Genomic DNA, 23,280 nt, shown 5'->3' on the forward strand with positions numbered 1-23,280 from the left:
TAGAGTGACATAAAAATTTGTATTTTAGAATTATATTTAGAACCTTGGCCAATTGTGGAATTGGATTGGAAGGGGTAGAAGCTAGAGGCTGAGATATTGGTGAAGGGACTATTAAAAGAATCCATAGAACTTGTTGAAAGGATATGAAGGGAGAGTAACCTAGATTGACTTTTAGGTTCCAGAGTGAGTGGCTGAGTACATTTTGGGAGCAGTTAACCAGGCTAGGGGATATACAGAAAGGGGAAAAGAAATATAATTCAGTTCTGAACTTGCAGAGTTTAGGGGATGATGAAGCAAGTAAACAGGGGAAGAGCAGAGTACAGAGCACTGTGGAGGATTAAGAGTGATGAGGATGAGTTGATTTAATAGGTGACCCTTGTTGTCGGCCTTTTGTTTACTCAGGAGTGATGGGAAGAGATGCATTGGTAATTGTCATAGGGTTTGGAATAGATTCCTAGTATAGAGTTTTGGCATTGATGATGCCTTAGGCCGTTGTCAGAGGCCTGTTGGTGGTATAGGATGGTCTTTGCAATTTGATCAGTCTTTGCTTAGGATTTGTTATGAAAAAGTTGTGTCCTCTGTAAGTCTAAGGTTGGGAGGAAGGCTTATCAGACTCTTGTTCCGTGTGTGAAGGCCAGTTACTTAATGAAAAGAGCCTCTAAGAAACTTGAGATATATTGAGGAAGATGCTTGAGTATACTTTGTATAGAATCATTAGTTTGGCAAGCATCTGAGTGATGCATTAGGCCATGTTGATCCCTGCTTCTAAGGAGTTCAAAATTTAGCTGGTAAGTCAGGATGTATGTGAAATGACTAGAGAAGAGGCCTTAAGTTATTATATAATGAAGCATGTTTATTTGGAATTTACTCTATTTACTGAGGAAATTCTAAGAAAGAGAGGAGTCCCTCGAATGATTTCTTTAGTGTTTGTTTTTTTATTTGAGGTATAACTGGCATATACAACATTTTAATAGTTTCGTTTGTACAACATAATGATTCAATATTTGTGTATGTATTGTGAAATGATCACCCCAGTAAATCTGGTTAATCGTATCCATACTTAATTGGAGAATTTTTTTTCCTGTAATGAGAACTTTTAAAATTTTAAATATTGTCTTTTTAAATATGTAATGTGAGTATAATTTTTAAGTTGTAACATATATAAATAAATGACTCTAATTGTTAAAGTTTACCTTTATATTCTTTATAACCAAATCTAAATCACCAAGGCAGTGTCTTTAACACACGAATGATGATTTTCGTGGCATTTGGCCCCTCACAAAATCTGAAGTGAGTTCTTCATACTGTTTACCACTCCATCCCTGCCTCACTGAGGGTTCCAGGCTCTCACCCCAACTATGTCCCACTGGAACCATCATCAGAGATGTGGTTCCATAACCATTAGAGAGATGGGGAGGGTTTTTTTTTTCCCCCTTTCTTTTGTCAGATCTTCAGCATTGATAGGGATTCCTATGTATCCTATAGAAGAAGTAATATCTAGTGATTGAACACAATATAAAGGAATATTTAATATCTCTAATAAATGTTAAGCTTAGTAGACTAATGCCACTGTAAATAAGACTGTTCTCTAGTTAACCAGCTTACAACTGAATTTGAATACAACCCATTGGTGAAATGAGGACAGCTGGTATTTCTGTAGGCTGTTACCACATAGCTCTTTAAAAACAAAATAAAAGGAAAACTATCCCAGGTTGGCACACTTATAGCCCATATGAAAGATTGTGAGTCACAGGAGTTTTAAGATAAGTTTCCTGGAGCTTGTCTTTTGTCTGTAGTAGGAGCCAGCAGGTGTATCCAGGTAGGTGACAGAGATCTCCATAAGCTAGGGAGACAGGCCCATTTATATAAATGTTGAAACATGAATTCACTATGGTAAAAGCAGTCTGTTTGTTTTATGTAATCTATGCACACTTTGAAAAAAACTATATATTTTTGTTTCTGAAAAAGACTTCAGATACTATCTGTTTTAATCCATTCATTTTATGTATAAGGAGCACAAGCATTAAAATGAGTTAAGTGTCACCATCAGGGTGACAGAACAGGAATAGAATTGAAATCTTCTAATTCCCCCAGGTTTTCCAAAACTCGGTGCTATGGCTTTATCCTTTTGGTACAGAACATTATCTTATACTCTTACTTTATTTTTCATCAACTAAAGGTGAACTTTAAAGCTGGAAATAATATGGTGGTTTTTATAAGGCATTTAATAAGTCTTTATGCCATGAATACAGAAAACAGATTTAACAGTCCCTAACTGTGGTCTTTTAAAGAAATTTAAATTCAGACCAGAGTTAATTTAGTTTCTATTTTAAATAAAAAACTAGATACACAACTCCTTATATAAACAATTAGGCACCAAACAAAGCTCAGTGCACTATTTGTACTATGATAGTTTTTCTAATTTTGTTAATTAGTTAAATATCAATTTAAATATTTAAATTCCTTTAAAATTTTTTGACACAAAATTACATGGTTTTTATTTTATTTCAGTTCCATACATCTCTAGTTAATAATAGAAATCAATGGATGATTTTTTATTTTTTATTTTTTGAAAAGCCTCCTATTTCACATCTAAGAATTATGGCTATTTGCTTATCTTCTGATTCTAGGCTCAGAAAATAATTTGATATAGCACAAGAATGTAGTTTCTGTACTTAAGAAAAGGGTAACAATAGTAGTAGTAGGTTGTTACCATGGATTTATCTCTAGGTTCTGTTTTTAGAAGAAATTTCTAGATGGAATCTTGAGGGAAATGTAGTGAGGAGGAAAAAGGAGGATGAGAAATAGGTTAATTATAGAGGGATCATTTAGTATAAACTTTACTTTAAACATGTAATTGTAGTTCCTAGAAAGCATATAATGGTTGAGGGTTGGAAGGAGGCACCAACACAAATTGGGACCTTTCGGTTGAGAATGTTTAAAAGTCAGTGTTCATGGATATTTTTGTTATTGTGTTAAAAGCTTGAAGGGATTTTTATAAAAGGCTTTGTGGATTTAAATGTACTCATTTCGAGCTTAAATTGGACTTCCGTTGTAGAAAACTTCCAGTTTCATTCCTCCTTTTTGGAAATTTTAGTATTTACTAGTTATGTCTCCCAAAGGCTGTTTTGTTCTGAGACTAGAGATCATATTCAGCAGTCTAAGTAGCAAATTTTCTCAGTAACCTCAGTGGTAATATAACCAGGCCTGGAGCATTGCACTCATCACGGGCAGTTAGGTATTGTCTTTACAGTCCTGGCCCTTATTTAAGCTTACTCTTCTCTTTTCTTTTTTTAAAAAAATCATTCAGCAGACCTGGGTTCTAGACAGTGTGCTGCTTGCTGAGAAATCACAGAAAAGATCTCTAACCAGTAATTATCTCATTTAAAATAAGTGAATCAAACTATTAATTCTTTATTCCTTGTTTTAGTTTCTAATACCTGGCACTGTTAAGACATTTTAGATGATTAGAAAAAGAGGAAAAAAGTAAGACCTGGGAGCTGGGAGTGAGTTTGAGTCAAGTTTGTGAGAGAAAGGAGCCAAAGCATGGGCGAGTAGGGCACTAGGGAATATCTGTTGAATGCTTTCTGTGTGCTAGGCACTGTCCTAAGCGTGCTCTCTTTTTTTTTTTTTCCCCCCTAAGCTCTTTATATGAGTTAAATCCTTTTAGCCTCACAACAACTCTGAGGTAGGTGTTTTTGTTGCCTGTCTTATAGATGAGGAAACCGAGCTTTAGAGAAGTTAACTAATTTTGACCAAGGTCGCACTGTAAGTGGTGGAGCCAGTAGTCAAAGCCAGGCAGTCTGGCTTCAGACTCTGAGCTCTTAACCACCGAGCTATACTTAGGGGTCGAGGAGCTGGGATAAGTGGTGCAGAGCCTGACAGAAACAAAGCACCTGGCATGGACCTGGCGTGGGTGTGTCTGCCACTTGTCTGATGCCTTCACTAATAAACTGAGCCAATTGTGATGATTGCTTGTGGAATCACAGCTCAGGTTTTTTGTTTGTTTTTAAGAAAAAAATATTCAAAATAGAAATATTTTTGCTTCTCAGTTTGCCAGAATCCTTTAATTCTGTTGTACAAGATCCACAATGATACCTCACGTTTGAATAGTATTATTTATCCAGAAAAGATCTTTTTATATTTTACTTGAGCCCTATAATAGCCCTGAAAAGGTAAGCAGAACAGGTTTTTTTTCTCTTCCTCCATTTGAGGGATTAGGAAACTGAGACCCAGAGGGTTTAAATGACAAGGTCATTTAAAAGTAAGACAAACAAAAAAAAGTTGAAGTTAATTTTAATATATTTTATATAACCCAATATATCCAAAATATGACTATTTCAACATGTAATCAGTATAAAATATTATCAGTGAAGTTATTTACCTTTTTAAAAAATACTAAATAATAGAAATCTGGTATGTATTTTGTGCATATCACTTCACACTAGCTCTGTTTCAGTGGTCAGTAAACACATGGGGATAGTGGCCACCTTTTTGAACAGTGCAGACAAATATTCTTAAAATCACTGACCCCACTTGGAAAATTCTCTTTTTAATAGTTTGAGTAATACACAAGTTCCCTGGACCAACCAACAAAAACCTATTTGAACGAAATGGAACTCTTTCAGTTCCATTTCCTCCTAATCAGGAGCTCTTGGGTTCTATTACTTACATTCTTTCACTAGATCAGTTGGTGTTCTGATGGGCAGACTCCTTTGAGTGTCCCCTTGGTGCTGTTCTCTGTAGATGACACAGTACTGAATGAGGTTGATCATTGTTCTAAGGCAACATGGAGGTTTTTTCCCCAAAGGGGTTGGCATAGTAGATATCCTTCATGTTGTAAGGCCTAGAAGAGCAACACTGTATATCTTGGGGTTTAGTAATGTGGTCATGGTTTCTATGTACTGTAGCCTAGTTTCCTTTGGAAGTAAACCATGGAAGAGACCAGGTGAGTTAAACAAAAAAACAAAACAACACACAGAACAACACATAAAATCTGTTTTCAACATGTCGAATAATTTCCGTGTTTATTTTTTGCGTTTCAGAAAATTATGTTATCTTATAGTTTGACGTGATGCTTGTAATACTTGGAAGTATTCAGATACTGAGTTCTCTCTAATAAGACTATTTTTCTATTACCAGATTTTAAAAACAATTTCTTCCAGAAATAAATTAAGTGTTCAAGCTAGTTGACTGGTCTTCTGCCATTGTCCTTCCATCAATTTTTTTTTTTTTTTTTTTTTTTTTAATTTTCGATCCATATAAAGTAAAAGATGGGCCTCCATTATTTTATGTGTCACTAGTGCTCTAAAACTTGGTAAAGTACTTCAGTGCATAGATTCACTCTCTGGCTTTCCGGGGAAAGATTAATGTTTGGTGTGGCTTCAATATTATGGTAATTGCCATATAGTTCTTTACCATATAGTTCTATAATGATATAATTTTTAAAATGGTGTTTTTGGTAACAATTTAATATGACTAAGCAAAATGAATTATCCTGCCCTATGACAGTTAAGAAAAGCTTTATCTTCATTTAGAAACAATTCCTGGTTATTCAGTTACTAATTATTCAGTCTTCCCTCACCTCCCTGCCTATCCTTGTATCTTTTTTTTTTTAGGATTCGCACACAGTTGGGCATAATCAAAAAGTTGATTTTCACTTGTGGCCTTTGTCTGTAATCAGTTCTTTTTGAGGCCCTTGAAGTTTGAGCCAGACACCTTGAGACAGGCCTACTGTCCTCAGGCCCCTCTCCCTGTTGTGTCAGAGACAGTGGAAGTAGGGGCAGGCATGGGAAGCAGGGCCCATGTCAGTTTAACTTCAGAACACAGTAATTTTAATTGAATTGTCAGATGTGTCAGAAGTGACAAATGTTTCAAAAATTTTCCCACCCAAAAATACTTAAAAGTTCACCATGCTTAACTGTAGCAGCCTAACTTCCAGGAGTTAAATATATTACTAATTTGGCCAAAGAAGCTTTGTGCAGCTTTTCTTCCAGAAAACTTAATTCATGTTTTATCATGTGAAACAAGAAAATTTGAAGCCCTTTAAACATTTGCAAAACTCATTAGATCCATTAAAGGTAAAGGTGACAGTTATATAATTGTAAAACTAAATGATGAGAGAAGTGAAGTTCCATTTATCATTATTATTATTATATACTGTTGTACAGTGGTGTCTCTTCTGCTTTGTGCCTAAAGCATTTCAAGAATTTTTTTTTTTACTAATAAACATTGTGTCAGGGACAATGGGGCACATCTGTGGGAAAAGCATGCTTTCTTTGCATATCTTTTCCTATGCAGTTCATCTAAATGACAAATTCCTTATTTAATAAAAATGTATATGTCTTATGTAATAGTAATATATGAGCATTTTATCATAACAATCCATTTCTTTCAGTTTCATAATTACATTGTTTTTTGTTTGTTTGTTTTTATTTTAGGCCACTGAACAAAAAATCAAAGGTACGTTGTTTAAAGCTATTTTTTATTCTTTTTTCATTAAAGGAAGGTTGTTGATATGCATTTTTATTCACCTCCAGGATGGGAGAGAGAAGAGCGTGAAAGGAACAGGGGGTGGGGACAGACTTCTTCAGTGACATCACCGTGGAGTCATCTTTTGGGGTTTATGATTTATTGTAGTATATATTACCACCTTAAAAATATACTGTTTCGAGACCTACCTTACATTTATCTCCTAGAATAAACACCACTTCCTAACATACTTCCTTGATTGGAGTCTTTGAGCACATGTGCCTTTCCTTCAGTCTTCCATCTAAAAGTCTTCTTGTCTGGAGCTACCTTTAGGACTTTATTCCTTGTTCTCTGTATAATATTGTCCCCCACTCCTTCCTGTAGGCAGACAGTGACATCCATTCTATATTATCACTGAGAATAGTAGATTGCTAACCTTATGGTCAGGTTGAACAGCCCCCAGTACATGCCAAGCAAAAGACTTCAGGGTGGTAAGGAAACAAGAACCTAATTCCTCTCACATCCTGAATCAGGAGTTCTTCACCTTCCCAGGAGTTGACTACCTGTAATGAAAGGTGTAGGGCTCTCTGATGCTGAACTTGTTAGGCCTAAAGATTCTGAATTTTTACGTAAGCTATACCAAAAGTATAATCTCTGCATTTGGCTGATACCTGCACTCAAAACTGCTTGTTTTTATTAGAGGTTAAGGTAAGGCATTGCTTTTTTTTAAAATAAATTTATTTATTTATATTTTTATTCTTGGCTGCATTGGGTCTTCGTTGCTGCGCGCGGGCTTTCTCTAGTTGCGGTGAGCAGGGGCTACTCTTCGTTGTGGTGGCTTCTCTTGTTGTGGAGCACGGGCTCTAGGTGCGTGGGCTTCAGTAGTTGTGATGTGCGGGCTCAGTAGTTGTGATTCGTGGGCTCTAGAGTGCAGGCTCAGTAGTTGTGGCACACGGGCTTAGTTGCTCTGCGGCATGTGGGATCTTCCCGGACCAGGGCTCGAACCCGTGTCCCTTGCGTTGGGAGGCAGATTCTTAACCACTGCGCCACCAGGGAAGTCCAAGGCATTGCTTAAGGTAACATTTTTAGGTGCAGCTGTATGAGAGTGAACAAGAACAGATAAGGAAGACCTTTTTGAGGTTGTGAGTCTTAAAGATGAGACAGCCAGTCAAAGAAAGAATGAAATGGCAGAGGGATCTGCATGATTGAAGGCACAGAGACAAGACATAATGTGATGTTATGTGCATTGGTGGTATACCAAGAGCATTAAATACCTAGTGATAAGTGGTCAGGGTTGAAGGGTTTTTCTGAAGGAAGTAGGCAGGGACCAGGTCAGAGCGGGCCTTATATGTTAAATGTACTCAAGGAGCCACTGAAGAGCTTAAGAAGAGGGTGACATCATTTGTTTTTTCATTCTTTTAAATCTAGCAATCACTTACATGGAAAGTTTTGGTTGAAAGATGGGCAGGGATTTGAAAGATGGAGCTAACAGAAAAAGACACTGGGCAGAAGAGGCAGGTGGACAAGAAGAGGGAATATTCAGAGAACGAGTATAAGGGTGTTAAAGGGAAGGGGCCGAATATAGGCATAGAGGTAGGGGGAACCAGAGGACTTCGTGCCGCTTAAAGAGTGGAGAGCTAGCAAAGGTTCTTGCATTTAGAGGTCATGGTCATAAGCTATGCTTTAAGAACATTTCTTTGTCAGTTGTGTCTAGTGTCACCAAAAAGGAGCAGTACCAGAGAGAGAAGAGAAGGAATAGAGAGGGTAATGAGGATATGAACTGAGGTCTTGACAGTAGAGGTAGGAGATGGATGACAGATGTTTGAGATATAATTGACAGGATTGGCAACTGGTGAGATCAGAAGAGGACCTGAAGGTGATATTGTGGCTTTGAATTTGGATGTCTAAGAAAGTTACAGGGATGTGGAATGATGTAGGCAGTAGCACTGCCAAATTAATTTAGTAGGAACATGGGGAATTCCCTGGCCGTCCAGTGGTTAGGACTCTGAGCTTCCAGTGCAGGGGGCACAGGTTCCATCCCTGGTTGGGGAACTAAGGTCCCGCAAGCCTTGTGGCGTGGCCCCCAGAAAAAAAAAATTTTAGTAGGAACATGACCAAATTAGTTTTCTTAAAACTCCACTTTTCTCACACCACTCGCCTGGATAGGAATGTTAAGTTGTTCCTTGTTGCTTTGCTTCAAAACCAAACTCCTGGTTGACTTTCAAGTCCCTCTTTAATCTGACCTCCCATGATCTAACCAACTTGTTTCCCATCACTCCTTTATACTTTTCAGATCATTCGTTTTCATGTTCATTCCTGTTTGTTTCTTTTTGATCCCATTTCTTAGCCAAGGATGCCTTTCAGCTTTTCTAACCCTCTCAGAACTCATCTTCTAATGGATCCCTCTAACTGCCCTTGATCCTTCCCTTTCCAGTTTCTTAGGATGTTGTGATGTGTATTAAGCTTGGGGCATTCACTTATATTCTTAGATTTTTAACTGGTCCATGGATATTTGTTTCTTCAGACATGATCTTTGAGTACCTACTGTTTATATCCTTTCCAAGTGTAAGTCATTCTTTTACATCCATACATAAAACATGAACATATTTGAATCTTTTTTTTAGATTTCCCACAATTCTGAGAATGTTAGGCTGAGTATATGAAAGTCACTTCAAAATGCTTTATGTTGTTTTGCCAACTATTTTACTCACTTCATCCTTCTTTTGATGGCAGCTCCCTTCATACTTGGTCACGCTTATTCTGATTCATGAAAATGTATTTATTTTCATGGTGTGTACAATATATGGTGTTTATGGCAGTGATTAGATTATAAATTGGAGGCTTGTGGTATATGGGTTTGGCTCACACAGTTGTTTTTTTTACTAAACTTTATTGGAATAATTTATGATTTACTGAAAAGTTGAAAAGATAGTACAGAGAGTTTCCATATAGACCTCACCCAGTTCCCCGTTATTAACATCTTACATTTCTGTGGTACATTTGTCAAAACTAAGAAACTGACATATGTTGGTATTACTGAACTCCAGACTGTATTTAGATTTCACCAGTTCTTCCATTAACTTTTCTGTTCTAGGATCCAATGCAAGATAATTTGTTTAGTTGTCATTTCTCCCTGATCTCCTCTGGTCTCCACACAGTGTTTTTATTGTTATCCTTTAAATTTTTAATTGATTGCCAACATTTAAAAATCAGGAGAATTCATCTAATTCAGGATTGTAGTTTATACTGTCAGCATCATTTTTGTCTTTCTGTATTATAGAGTCTATATAAAGCCCAGGTTTAGTCACATGTGGCTATTAAGTACTTGAAATGTGGCTAATGTGACTGAGGAACTGAATTTTAAATTTTATTGGACCACATAGCTCTAGAGCCTTCTTGGTTGTTAAGAGTCAAGATTTTAGTGCTGAGACTGAGCACAACTGGTTAGGCCCGGCACTCCCTGCAGACTTCTGCCTTAATGAGCTATTTCCTTTTCTAAGGCTGCTGCCGTTCCCGACTAAATACTACCTACTGATGCTGCTCTCATTCAGTGGTGAAACTGTATAAAAGCTGGATTTTTGTAAGGTGTCATAAATTAAATTCTTGACCAGCTTTCTTATATGAAAACAATATGATGTTTATTTCTTGGTGCAGTGGACTCATGCGTCATCTCATAAAAATGTGGACCATTATAATGAGTGACATAATGAAATTTCTGAAAATTTTATTCTTACCTTGTGACTTGAACTTTGAAAAACTTGTAGGGAGCATAGCTACCTGAATGTTTGAATATTTGAAATTCCTTTCTAAAATATGTATATGATGAGTATCTCTTTGATACAGCAGGGGAATGAAGTGCTAAAAGAATTATGGTGAGGTATAGGAACGGATGGGTATCCTGTGGACCTATACATTGTAAAGACAGGGAAGGACTGGGAACTCTGTCAAGAATAAACGTCATTTTTTAAAAACGGCTTTCCAGCTCTGACACTGGCTTGTTTTAGAAGCATACTGATTGTACATTCCTTGCAAAAGAATAAGCACTGTTAATTTTTGACAGCTAATATTTATTTTTCTGTCTGTCTGTCTATATCATGCCAGTGCTTTCTTCAAGTGGTTTCATAAGCAAGCTAATTATAGAGAATAACAAACCCTAGAGCTCCTAAAGGAGATGAGGGGAGCCTGGGATGGAAGCAGGAATAGAGAAAATTTTGATACAGATTTTTTGTTTTCTGGTGATCACATAGGGAAGCATACTTTATTGTGGCTGTTCTCTTTCCGGATTAATTAAAAACTCAAGAGAATTGAATCAGCATTTAAAACACATTTTTGTTCCTGCCATAGTTGGAAACCATTATTTGTATTCAATTCTAGCCTTTCTGTTTTTCTATCAAACACAATTTCATTACTTAAATCCATTGATCTAGGGAGTGATCAAAATATTAAAGAGCTGTTAAATCAGCTGCATGTCACATTATATTGGAGGCGTCATGATAGCTAACTCTGAGCACTTACTCTGTAGCATGCACTGTGCTTTATATTTATATTGTGCTTGATTATATTTCATTTAGTCAAGGTGAGATTCTAAATATTTAATTACGAATAGTGAATGGGCACCAGTGATTCATAACACTGTACTGGAGCAGACCTAAGATCTTAATGTGCTAAGAGTAACCCTTAGCTATTGAATTTTGGGAAGTGTGTGGGACCCAGCGAAGGGACTAGGGCAGCAGCCTGGGAACTGTGAGATTTAATGCAGTGGATATTTAAAAACTAATACAGGAATAGGGCTTCATCAGTGTATACTAGCACAATATAAGCCTGCATTTAATCGTTTCAACAGCCCTATGAGAGTGGATAGTATTATCACCATTTACAGGTAAAATCAAGATTAAGAAAGGTTAAGTAACTTGCCTGTTGGTTATGCAGCTGATTGGTGTCTGAGTAAGGGTTGGACTACTAACCCTACTGGGCTCTACTGCTTCTTTTTCTTTGAAAATATCCCTGTAGTTAGTTACATGGAAGACAGAACAGGAGAGCTACACCATTGCCCATGCTTTAATAATATGCAACGAATGAACTAAAACAATGCATCTTTTAAACATATTACAGAAAGATCTTCCAGCAGATTTTATAGTATTTCCCTGTTGACTGAGCACAAAGAAATAAATAAAAAATTGTATTACCAGCAAAATTTTTTGAATCAGAGAGGTTTCGACAGTTTTGTGATGTGTGAAGTGGTTGACTTTTCAGGAATCATTTAACATTCATGAAGTGCTTATTTTGTGCCCACCCTGTTTCATGCACTGTTGTGGTCACTGTTGTGCATGAAACAAAACAAACTCCAAGTCCTTGACCCCACTGTGTTTCCATTCTCATCTTTGTTTTAAATGTTTTTACCTGTGATCTCAGCTTAGCACTCTGTTTTCCCATGAGATCATAAGTTTCTCAATCACAAAGCCACCTACAATAATGAAATTCAGGAACTTTGGTGGCCTGACAAAGGATCACTGTACTGCATAAATTTTCAGAGGAGAAAATTGAGGCCCAAATAGATTGTGACTTGAAGCACATTGCCTGACCTTGTTCACATAATGGCACATGTAGAAAATGACATTGGTGGGGCTATTGTAAACAGAAGAGGCTGCTCTCAGCTGAGGATGACGATCCTAGAGAGTCTGGTCCCCTGGCCTCTGAAGTGCTGCTCCCCTCAGCATCCCTGTAACCGACTCCTGTCACACAGGTTGGAAAGGTCTGCTGTTAGAATCGGGGTTCAGTTCAGTGTTTCTCTCCACAGTATGCATGGTAGAAACATGACTTTTGTACTACAGGCAGGTATTAGGTAATATTTGGAAGACCAGGTTCTGATTCCAAATGTGCCATGATAGTACTTTGGCTTTATGAGAGATTTTGAAGGCAAATGGGTACTGACCTCTTTGAAGAAGAAGAGGTTGTTACTGATTAAGAATTTACTAATGGTGAATGTGTTTCTATGAAGATGTCTTTGAGCTGTGTAACAAAAAGATTTCTAACTCTGCACTAACAGGAAGGGGGGAAATGGGCTTCTACTTCCATGGGAGTCAATAAAAAGTACTGTTTTTAGGTATATCAGAGTCACCATTTTTCCTTTTCTCCTATTGAGAAAGAAAAATGATTTATATAGATTTATACATGTAAATCTAGATTTATGTACTCAGGAGGTTATGAAGAATGCTAAGGACCCCTTTTTGTTTTAGGTAAGAACCATTTTATTTCTACCAAATGTAGATGTGTTTGCTTATAAATACTAATAAATTATTAAAATAAGTAGAAATTAAAGATTTTGGTGAATTCAGATGTCTGATGAGACTGGAGCAGGACAAAGGTGACAGGAAATAGATATGAGAAAAGCAGAGATTACTGCAGTTAACAAAGTAAACTATTGTCAAAAACTAGATTCAGAGACTAATGAGCCTATAGTTGTTGGAGGCATCGTATGGTTGTGTCCTGATCCCTGAGATACTCTGCCTGGGCAACAATTAGGTCTTCAATTTCAAAGAAAACAAATCAGGAGTCTTCTGGTTTAAATTTTGGAGTAGAAGTCGGGATGGATTAGCAAGAATAGCTTTATCAGTTATAACCAGGTAAAAGAAAGCTCCAGACTAGGAAAAAACACATTATATATCATAATTTTCACTTTTATATACTTGTAGTTCTAATTAGAATAGTAGCTGTGCTTCAGAATGCTTACTAAGAGCTCTCTCTCTCAGTGCCAGTAGCCTTAGTGAAAGTAGGCCTGATAAAATGTTACTTAAAGGCAGCATTTTGCCAGAAGCAAAAAGCATTGATTCATCTAATAAGATAATCCTGGAATTTTTGCGTAAACCAGGCATAGTGGTTAAAAGTCCAGTCTTCTGAGTCAGATAAACTTGGATTTGAATACTGCCTTTGTAGTTCTTATCTCTGTGACCTTGAGCAAGTACTGTAACCTCTAAACTTCGGTTTGACTCTGTTAAAAGGAGATAATCCAGGTTACTTAATGTGGGAATGAAATGATATATAATATAGAACATAAGTCACTGGAGGGTAGTTAATGCTGAGTATGTAATAGATAACTTATTATTATAAACACTGGTTAGAAAATTTTGATTTGTAGCTTTCGAAGTCATTAAGCCAGAATTAGTCATTCCTTTATTTTTGGAGAGTTTGATTTTGCTCTTATAAGTAAGATGAAAATGTATACTAGGAGGAACATTAGTTTGGAGGTCAGATTTGGTTTTAAATTTTAGCTTCGCCGTTTACTAGATGTTTAGTCATGGGCAGCCTTCTTCTGCCCTTAGTTGCCTTATCGGTAAAATGGAAGTAATAATTCAAATGCATAGAATCATGGTGAGGATAAAGAGATATTAGATAAATTGTGTGGCATCCGACTGATACTTGGTAAATTGTAGCTCCCACAACTATGGTTTTGCAGTATCCTAGCAACCTTTTAGTCCCTTGAAACATCATACTAGCAGTTTCCCCAGTCATTTCAGAGTTCCTCCTCAGCCAGACGATGACTTGCTTTTTCCTCTCATTAAAGTAGAACCCAACCCAGCATGGGTGAATCACAGTGCAGTGTCTCTGCCATAGTGCAAGGAATATGTCTTGCAACATAAGAATGGGATATATTATCTTTATAAATTTGTCAGGCCAAAATTGGTATTTTATTGCTTTGATTTAAATATAAATCAATTTGTTTACTGATAAAATGGAGTATCATATGTTTAATTGTTTGTACTTTTTTGCTCTTATGAATTGCCCATTCTTCTCTACCCATTTACCTCTTGGGCCTAGAGTTTTTGTTATCTATTTACATGAGCTCTCTGTATAAGAAGCTCATTAACATTCCATTTAATGTGTTTGATGCAAAAATTTCTAAGATTATGGACTGTATTATATGTTTGAGGTTGTTCTGAGGATGAGATACCAGGTAGAAATATCTAAGTATCAGACCCCATAGGGGGTACATATGCAGAAGATGCAAATATATATTTAGAAGAAGGAAAGCGAAATTAAATAACATTTATATTCTTAGTTTAAGACTCCGGTCCTAAACTCTAGTGACTCTGTTGAATGCTTTCCTATGTTAGGTTTAGCAGCCTTAAACCAAAACAGTACCTTTTCCCCTTTGGTTAGGGAAAATTGGGGTGGGCAGTGGGAGGGGAGGGAATGGGTCCCTTTAACTTGTTCCAAAGGACAAATATTTTCCAGTTTGCCTTTTAGTTTGGAATAAATATATACACACAGACACCTTTGAAAAAATAAAATATACTGCATAATTTTATTTGCTCAAACTTAACCAATTTTTACTCTTTGATTTCTTGACTCATTTTTATGCTGAGAAAACCCATCGTTTATCCAGATTTTAGAAAAAGTTTTGCGTGTGTTTTCTGAAAGCTTTTTAAAAATTTAGCATTGTATAGTATAACTGTTTAATTTATCTGAACTTCATTTTTATATATATTTGGGACCATTTTTTCTAATTAAGAAAATCAAATTAATCAAAAATTAAATTTAAAAATTCCTTTATTATATAACTTTTGCAAACTTTTTTTTTCCCCCAGTGTGTTTGGGACTTTTTTTGTTGTTCCTGTCACTAACTTGTAGTTGAATTGTTAGGTATTATCTTTTGTTTTGTTTTGTTTTGTTTTGGACTCACAAATGGAAGTCAAAAGCTCTGTAGATGTTGCTACAGTATCTAGTAGAACAGTTTTCCAAATTTACTCAGAAATGAGAGCCATGTGATATGTGCTTTTAAAAATACAGATTCTGATTTAGTATATCTGTGAGGCTTGAAAAACCTGTTTTTGTTTTAAACACATGCCCCATAGCACTTTTAATTAAATAAATTTGGGGATCACTTCTAGAATTGTTAGTTATGAAAGAGAGACTTGAGGGCAATCTGACTTTTTTAGTTTAATTTTTATTTTATATTGGAGTATAGTTGATATACAGTGTTGTGTTAGTTTCAGGTGTACAGCAAAGTGATTCAGTTATACATATATCCATTCTTTTTCAGATTCTTTTCCCATATAGGTTATTACAGAATATTGAGTAGAGTTCCCTGTGCTATACAGTAGATGACTTTTTTTTTTTTTAAAGCACGTGCCTCTGCCTGAAAAATAAATCTTTCATCATCCCCCTTTTCTGTGCATCTCACATATTTGGACAAAATTTGATGGACAGATTAACCAATATCTTGGAAATACCATATTGTGAATATTGTATGGGTATCCTCTAGCTCTTAAAGAAGATCTGTACGTTAGAACAGATGTACCTTGCCTAAGGTATTTTGCTGAAGAGCAGAATTTGTTAATAGGGTCGTTTCATCCAGAAATTCATTAATAAAGCTCGGTGGAAGAATTTATTCAGTCAGCTAAACCTAGAGGATTGTAGGACAAATCAGCTATGTTCCTCTTTGTGTTGGTAATTTAAGATGGGAAATTTTGGGTAGGAAGGTAAGAGTTCCTTGAAGAAGCAGAGCTAAGACCCAGGCAAAGGTATATTTCTGATTTCTCTAGGATTTTTGAACATGCCATTTGCTGTTCTTGGTGCTGGGAACACCAAGTGGAAAAAGGAAGAAGAAGTAAGAAACCTGCACTTACAGAGCACATGTAGTGTAAGGCAGGGGTCCCCAACTCCCGGGCCTGTTAGGAACCAGGCCGCACAGCAGGAGGTGAGTGGCAGGCCAGGGAGCAAAGCTTCACGTGCTGCTCCCCATCTCTCGCATTACTGCCTGAACCACACCGCCCCACGCCCATCTGTGGAAAATTGTCTTCCACGAAACCAGTCCCTGGTGCCAAAAAGGTTGGGGACTTCTGGTGTAAGGAATGCCTAAGAGTTTTATGGGAGTGCGGAGGGGATGTTGTCATAAAATACTTCTAAGATTAGCTGAATAGGTGGGTAGTGGGGGGTGATTAGTTGTTTCCTAGGAAAGGTGGTAGACAGAAAGATTTTCAAGAAAGGAATGTCATGAAAGAGCATGATGCCTTTCAGAGAATTGGAGGTATTTGATGCAGAAGAGGAGATGTGTGTGGATGTAGCAGGATATGAATCTGGAAAAGTGGTAGATAGGGGCTGTGCTAAGGACTTTGCATTAATTCTGAGAGCACTTTAATAATATAGATAATGTGGGGCAGAGAGATGATAGATTTGGGGAGAGTGAAAAGGAGGTGGGATGGGATCAACACTTAAGCCAAGGAGACCAATTAGGTTTTTGCAAGATGAAATTGATAAGGGCCTAAATCACAGCAGTGACATTGGAGATACAAGGACGCATTTGGATTGTATCAAGGAGATAATTAATCTGTTGGACCTTTAGACTGACTGGACCTAAAGGGATAGGGAGAATTTGAGGAAGATGTCCCTGCTTTAGTAATTAGATAGATAGTGAGGCCCTTGACTAAAATAAACAACAGCGCTCCTACTTCTCTGGCAGTTGTAACTTATTCTTGCCATGACTTCTCTTCTTCTGTCTGCTATTTAAACCTATTCTTTAGGTCTTGCCATTTCTTATTTTACAACTTCATAACTTCTTTTTCTACCTGTATGCTGAATCCTAAATCCATATTTTTAGTTCAAACTTTTACTAAATTCTAGAACCATATATTCAGTAGCATTCTTATAGCAGTGGTTTTCATAGTTTACCCGAGGACACCTGAGAGGCTTCCTGAAGCTTTCATGAGATTCACAAGGTTAAAACTATTTTCATAAAAAAGACTTTGTCTAGCCACTTATTCTCTCATGAGTATATAGTGGAGTTTTCTAGAGGGTACATAATGTGCAAGTCACAACAAATTGGATGCAGAAGTAGATGTGAGAATCCACCTGCCTTCTGTTAAGCCAGATGTTAAAGGGATTTGCAAAAATGTAAAACAATGCATACTTTACTTTTTTTGTTTTGGAAAATTTTTTTTAAAAAACATTTCTTTTAATATATAAAGGACTTTCTTAATGAGTCAATAAATATTTTAAAATTTTCTTTGTTTAAATTCCTAGTATGGTAAATATCTATAGATGTAACCCACATAAACAAAAGATTTTTGGTGTTCTCAGTAATTTTTTAAAGTGTAAAGGGGTCTTGAGACCAAAAAGCTTGAGAATGGCTGTCCAATAGTAATAACAAACCTAACAATTAAAAAAACAAACAAAAAAAAACTAAACTCATTCTCACATACTTCCCAAATTTAATTTTTGTCTTCCATTTCATATCTTAGTAAATGGTACTACTGTCTACTTGGATTCCAGGCCAGAAACCTGAGGTTCATCCTAATTCCTCCTCCCTTTTTTTACCCAGATGGTAATAGTAATCACTAACATTTATTGAGTACTAACCATGTTCCAGGTACTGTTTTTAGTTCTTTACGTCTATTATCTTGTTAAAACCTCACAAAAACCTGATGGGTGTACGTATTAATACTTAACTCTGTTTTGCAGATGAGGAAACAGGTACAGAGGGGATAAGTACTTTGCCCATGGTCATGTAGCTAGTAAGTTGGAGAGCCAAAATTTGAATCCAGCCAGTCTTTTGAACCTTTACTTCTTTGTTCTGGAACAGTTTATGTAAGATTGATATTATATATGCTTCTTGAGGATTTTATTTACATACTCCCTGTAAAGTCATCTGAGCCAGGTGCTTGTTAGGGAGGTAAATCTTGCAGGATCTTTCAGTGTCCTCTGCTGTTATTATTCCATAGGATCTTCTACTCCTCTGTGAGCTCATTTTGGTAAATTACATTTTACAGAGCAGAGGCTGGAAAACTACAGCCTGCAGGCCAGATCTGGCCCACTGCCTGTTTTTTTTATGTGAAGTTTTGTTGGAACACAATCATATCCATTCATTTACGTGCTGTCTATGGCTGTTTTTTTGTGCTACAGCAGCAAGTTGAGTAGTTGCAACAGAGACTGTATGGCCTGCAAAACCTAAAATGTTTACTCTCTGGCCCTTTACAGGAAAGATTTGCCAAGCCATGTTGTAGAACACTCAGTTTAGCTGGGTTTTCTGTTTTATTGGTATAGATTATAGTATTTTCTTGTCTTTACAGAATCTCTGTATTTGAAGTTATGTCCTTTTTTTCCCCAGTACTATTTATATTTCTTCTTTTATTTCCCCCATTGTTTAGGATTACGAAAATCTTGTCTGATTTATTTGTAACAGTGTTAATGTTGGTATCCCATCTTATGCTGTGCCCTACAACAATTTAAATAGCATTTGATTTAGAGATAAATATTTCTTAAAAGTATGCTAGTTAAAAAAAAAATGAAGAAGTATGCATGGTAGTATTGATCAAACTATGTGATCCTGATTGATGATTTCATAAATTTCTCCACCACTTCTATGCTAATTAATCTATTTTTTTCTGCCTCTTCTGGGATCAGTGTTAAATAATTCCCTCCTCCAGTTTTTCCAATTATTTATTGAGTTGAACCTTAAGAAATATCTTAATTTTAGAAAATCATTTCTTATTTTTTTTCCATTTTCTTTTTTAAAAATTAGGTTAATTGGTAGTTTACTTTTTTCATAGAACCATGCCTTGGATTTATTGGTTCTCTTATTTGCATTCCAAAAAACTTTTATTGAATCAACAATGTAAAATATTCCAGAGATCAAAATGTAAAATTATAGCATATATTGTTTATACTCCTTTTTTATATTTGTGTCATATATTTATTCAAATCTTTATTTGCTATTGGTTCACTTTTAAAGTCATTGATTTCTACTTTTATTTTTACTGATTCCTTCTTACTGCTTCCTTTAGTTCGATTTTTAACTTGAGTTGGTTGCTTCACATTCATTCTCATTTGTTGAAAATAATTAAGTCTATGATATCTTAAAATTTATTATGTGTATTGTTTTCACTATTGTTTTTTTTTATATATAATTCTACAGTTTTGGTATTTATTTCCTCTTCAACTCAAAATTTATTTAAGTAAGGCAGTTGTATTTGCTAGTGTTTCTAGTGTGATGCCATTGTAGTCCAGAAATACCATCTGTATTATTCCTACTTTTTGTAATTTATTGATGTTTTCTTTAGTGCTGAATAGTTTGTGTGTGCACTTCATGACTGTTTCTTGGGTACTTGTCAAAAAAGGTGTTACCTCATTTCAAGATATATGGTTTTGCTTTTTCTCAGTTTTTCTTTTCTGTCCCCACTTGGTTTACATGTTTTGATACTAAGATTTGGTATATAAAGGTTCTTAGCTGTTTATTTCTTCTTAGTTGTTTTCTTTTATCAATATGCAAAATCTTTATAATGCTTTCTCTTTGAATTTTAAAAGTCTGATATTAATGTTGCTTTCATCTAAGTTTTGTTAGCCTTTCTTGTTAGTATATCTGTCTCTGTACTTTTTTCCACCAATTTTCCTGAATTGTTTCGTTTCAGGAGTGATTTTTGATAAGTATATTCCTTAAGTTTGTTTTTTCTTTTCTTAACCCTGTTTAAGGTCTTTTATTAACTAGTTAATTTAACCCACTCACATTTTTATTGTGATTACAGATATTTTGAGTCTTACGCTTGACATTTCATTTTGTATTTCATGTTAACCACAATTTAAAAGTAATTCTCTTTACTGCATTTTCTGTGTCTGTTGAATGGATCGTTTTGTCATTTTTCCCCCTTCCAATGGTTTAGATATTTACTGACATAATTAACCTAAATTTTAACTACACATATACAGTAGCGAAAACTATTCAGTATTTATATCTGTTACCCAGCAACTCCACCCTTACCCTGGCACACCTGCATGCACTGTTAGCTTCTCCTCTACTCTTTACGACTATATCCCATGTTTACATCTGAGATTTTACTTTAGATTATTTAGTTTAGTTTTATAATCAGTAGTTACGTGTCTTAATGTTTTTACTGGTGTCAGTGAAGTTTTCTGGCCCTAGAAACTAGTATCTATTTCAGCCTTATTTTCCCCATGGCGCTTTATTGATAAGAAATACAGGAGTTCTTTGAATTTTTGAGGTAGGTGTGGGGTTGCTGGGTGACCGATGTAAATACTGCTTCTGAGTTCCTAGTCACTTCTGAAGTAGTGTTAGGGTTCTTATACACGTCTTCATGTAGGTTATTCACAGTGTTTGCATGAAGGATATCTTCTAATTCCTTGAATGTATTAAACAACACTTTACTGTCTCACATAAATAACATCTTGTTTGGGTATTAAATTGTTGTCACAATCTTTTCCCTTTAGTCATAAAGTGGCAGGCAAATTTGTATTTTAGCAGTGGGTAACTGTACCACTTTAAGGTTACATTCAATTGCCAAATACCATACTGAGCCCAATACTAGGCATGTAAAAGCTGAGTTAGAGTTTTTATGTGCCTTATAATTTCATAGTTACATATACTTGATCTTCTTTTGGTTTCAGAGGTACTTTAGAATATTCTAGTTCCTTATTTTCCTCATGACAGAGGAATATACATTATTGTTACATTCTGGGAGCATAAAATTGTCTAGGAGGCAGAATTTTCTACATAAAGTAATTAGACCTAGAATGCACTTGGCCCAAATGCTAATAAGAGGCTTTTCGGTTGCCTTCAAGAATGGAAGGAATTCCAAGCAATAGATGTAATGTTTGTGATTTTTCAGTGTAATTCCTCCTGAAATACAATTTTTTTGTATTACTTTAGAAAAATCAAAATCAGATTTTAAAAAATAAGAGGTCAAGATCATATATTAAAAAGTATCAGTATTAGTGATATAGACTAAATCCACCAGTTCAGAGAAAGAAGACAATAGTGAGGCTAGACTGTTAAATGAAAGGTAGCTCTAGATCTGAGGGTTTGTAAGAGGAAGTTGGGTGGCTATTGGAAACAACCCATGTGACCAACACTTTATCACAGAATCGTATACATTTTAGGCATTTGATAAATATTTCTTTTATTTGGGCCACAGCAATAGCTTTTGTTTACTGAGTGTTTACATTATGCTGGGTGCTAGATCAAGACTGTCTATACCATATAGACAAGGGAAAAGACACAGATATAGCGTAGCTAGTGAGTGGTGGGGTTGGAGCTCTTAACTCTTGAACAGTTTTCTCTGACTGTCCTCACCGATCACATGGAGACGAATCACTTTATTTATCTGACAGTGGCATCTGTGAAGATGCATCAAAATCTCAGAGAAACATTAAACTGCTACAAAAGTATAAAGTGGTATGCCAATCATTAAAAAATAGGCACTCTACAGGCATACCTCAGAGATATTGTGGGTTCGGTTCCAGGCCACCGGAGTAAAGTGAATATATATTTTTATTTTTATTTTAAAAACTAATAACTTAAAACGGCCACACACAAAATGATAAAGTGAATATCACAATAAAGCGAGTCACAAATTTTTTTGTTTCCCAGTGCATATAAAAGTTATGTTTGCACTATCCTGTAGTCTGTTAAGTGTTTAATAGTATTATGTCTTAAAAAATGTACATACCTTAATTTAAAAATACTTTATTGCTAAAAAATGCTAACCATTATCTGAGCCTTCTGTGGATCGTAATCTTTTTGCAGCGGTAACATCAAAGATCACCGGTCATAGATCACCATAACTAATACTAATGAAAAAGTTTGAAACATGGCGAGAATTACCAAAATGTGAAACAGAGACACAAAGTGAGCAGGTGCTGTTGGAAAAAATGGCGCCGATAGACTTGCTCGGTGCAGGGTTGCCACAAACCTTCCATTTGTTTAAAAAAAAAAAAAAAAAACCAAAAGAACCACCACCGTATCTTCTAAGTGCAATAAAGCGAAGCACAATAAACCAGAGTATGCGTGTATAGCTTTGTGTTTGGTGCTCTGTAAACATGAATATATTTAACCTTAGGATAGCTCTGCAAGCAATAGGTGTTATCCCTCTTTTACAGAGGAGACCACAGGCTTGGGTTTTTACAACTTGTCCAAAGACACAAAGCTTACTAAAGGCAGAGCTGGGATTGAAACCTGGGTCCATCTGGCACCAAAAGTTCATATACCACGCTGCCTCCCTGTAGTTTTAGAGATGGGGTATATTTTCACTGGTTTAGAGCATTTCCATCAGTTTATTTACTTATTTAATCTCTTTTAGGAGTCCAGAAATTCACTATAGTCTCTGACTGTTCATACAGTAGACAGATAGCTATTTTTCAGACTCGCTTAAGACAGGGTATCCAAGTTATTTCTCCAATTTTGGTTAGTCTCATAGATTTCAGTCTATGATCTTTTTATTTACATCCCAATTCTGAATTTGTCTTATTTGATTCAGGCTTTATATTTTAATAACAAAAAACATGTTAACTTTGCTGTTTTGTAAGGGAACTAGCAGGATTATTTTCTACCCTTACTCTTGTGTTGTCTTTCAAAGATGAAAAATAGGGACCAAACACATTAAACATGAGGCAGATTAAGAACAGTTACTGGGGAGTTGAGGATTCTTTTGGGATTACCAAAACTTGATTTGTCACCTTTGTTCTTTTAGTTATTGTGAGTTCCAGAGTTGTATAATCAGTGCTTGTTCCCTAATTGGAGATAATATGGGAAAGAGATGGTGAGCATGAACTGTCATCCAGGACAGGGAATGCTGACTGGTGTCCATTCCCTTACCGGATAGGTAGTTAGCAGAAGTAAAATTTGACACTTGGCAGTGATCCTTCTCAAGAAAACTGGAGCCCGTGAATGAGGATATCCCTGCACACGTAAAGCTTCTGTTCCTTTAGGATTGTTTTTCTTAGTGCCTTTTTACTTAGATGGCTTGCAATGGAGGTGCACTTTCCTGGCTAATCTTTTCCACCCCTTTTCTTTTGTTGGGATTA

General features: G+C 35.9%; 1 protein-coding gene across 7 annotated transcripts in view; it reads left to right on the forward strand.

The window, feature by feature from the left end:
- Nucleotides 1-23,280, forward strand: part of TNRC6A (trinucleotide repeat containing adaptor 6A) — a 97,422-nt gene that overhangs the window by 23,706 nt on the left and 50,436 nt on the right. For all 7 annotated transcript variants that reach the window (XR_009703534.1, XM_061210032.1, XM_061210027.1 and 4 more), the window contains one exon: nt 6,441-6,462. Coding sequence is in view for 6 of the 7 variants with exons in the window: in XM_061210032.1 (XP_061066015.1) it covers nt 6,441-6,462 (22 nt within the window). In the remaining variant the exon portion in view is untranslated. The remainder of the gene's footprint in view (nt 1-6,440; nt 6,463-23,280) is intronic.

This window comes from Eubalaena glacialis, chromosome 13 (assembly GCF_028564815.1).
Source record: "Eubalaena glacialis isolate mEubGla1 chromosome 13, mEubGla1.1.hap2.+ XY, whole genome shotgun sequence".
NCBI lineage: Eukaryota > Metazoa > Chordata > Mammalia > Artiodactyla > Balaenidae > Eubalaena > Eubalaena glacialis.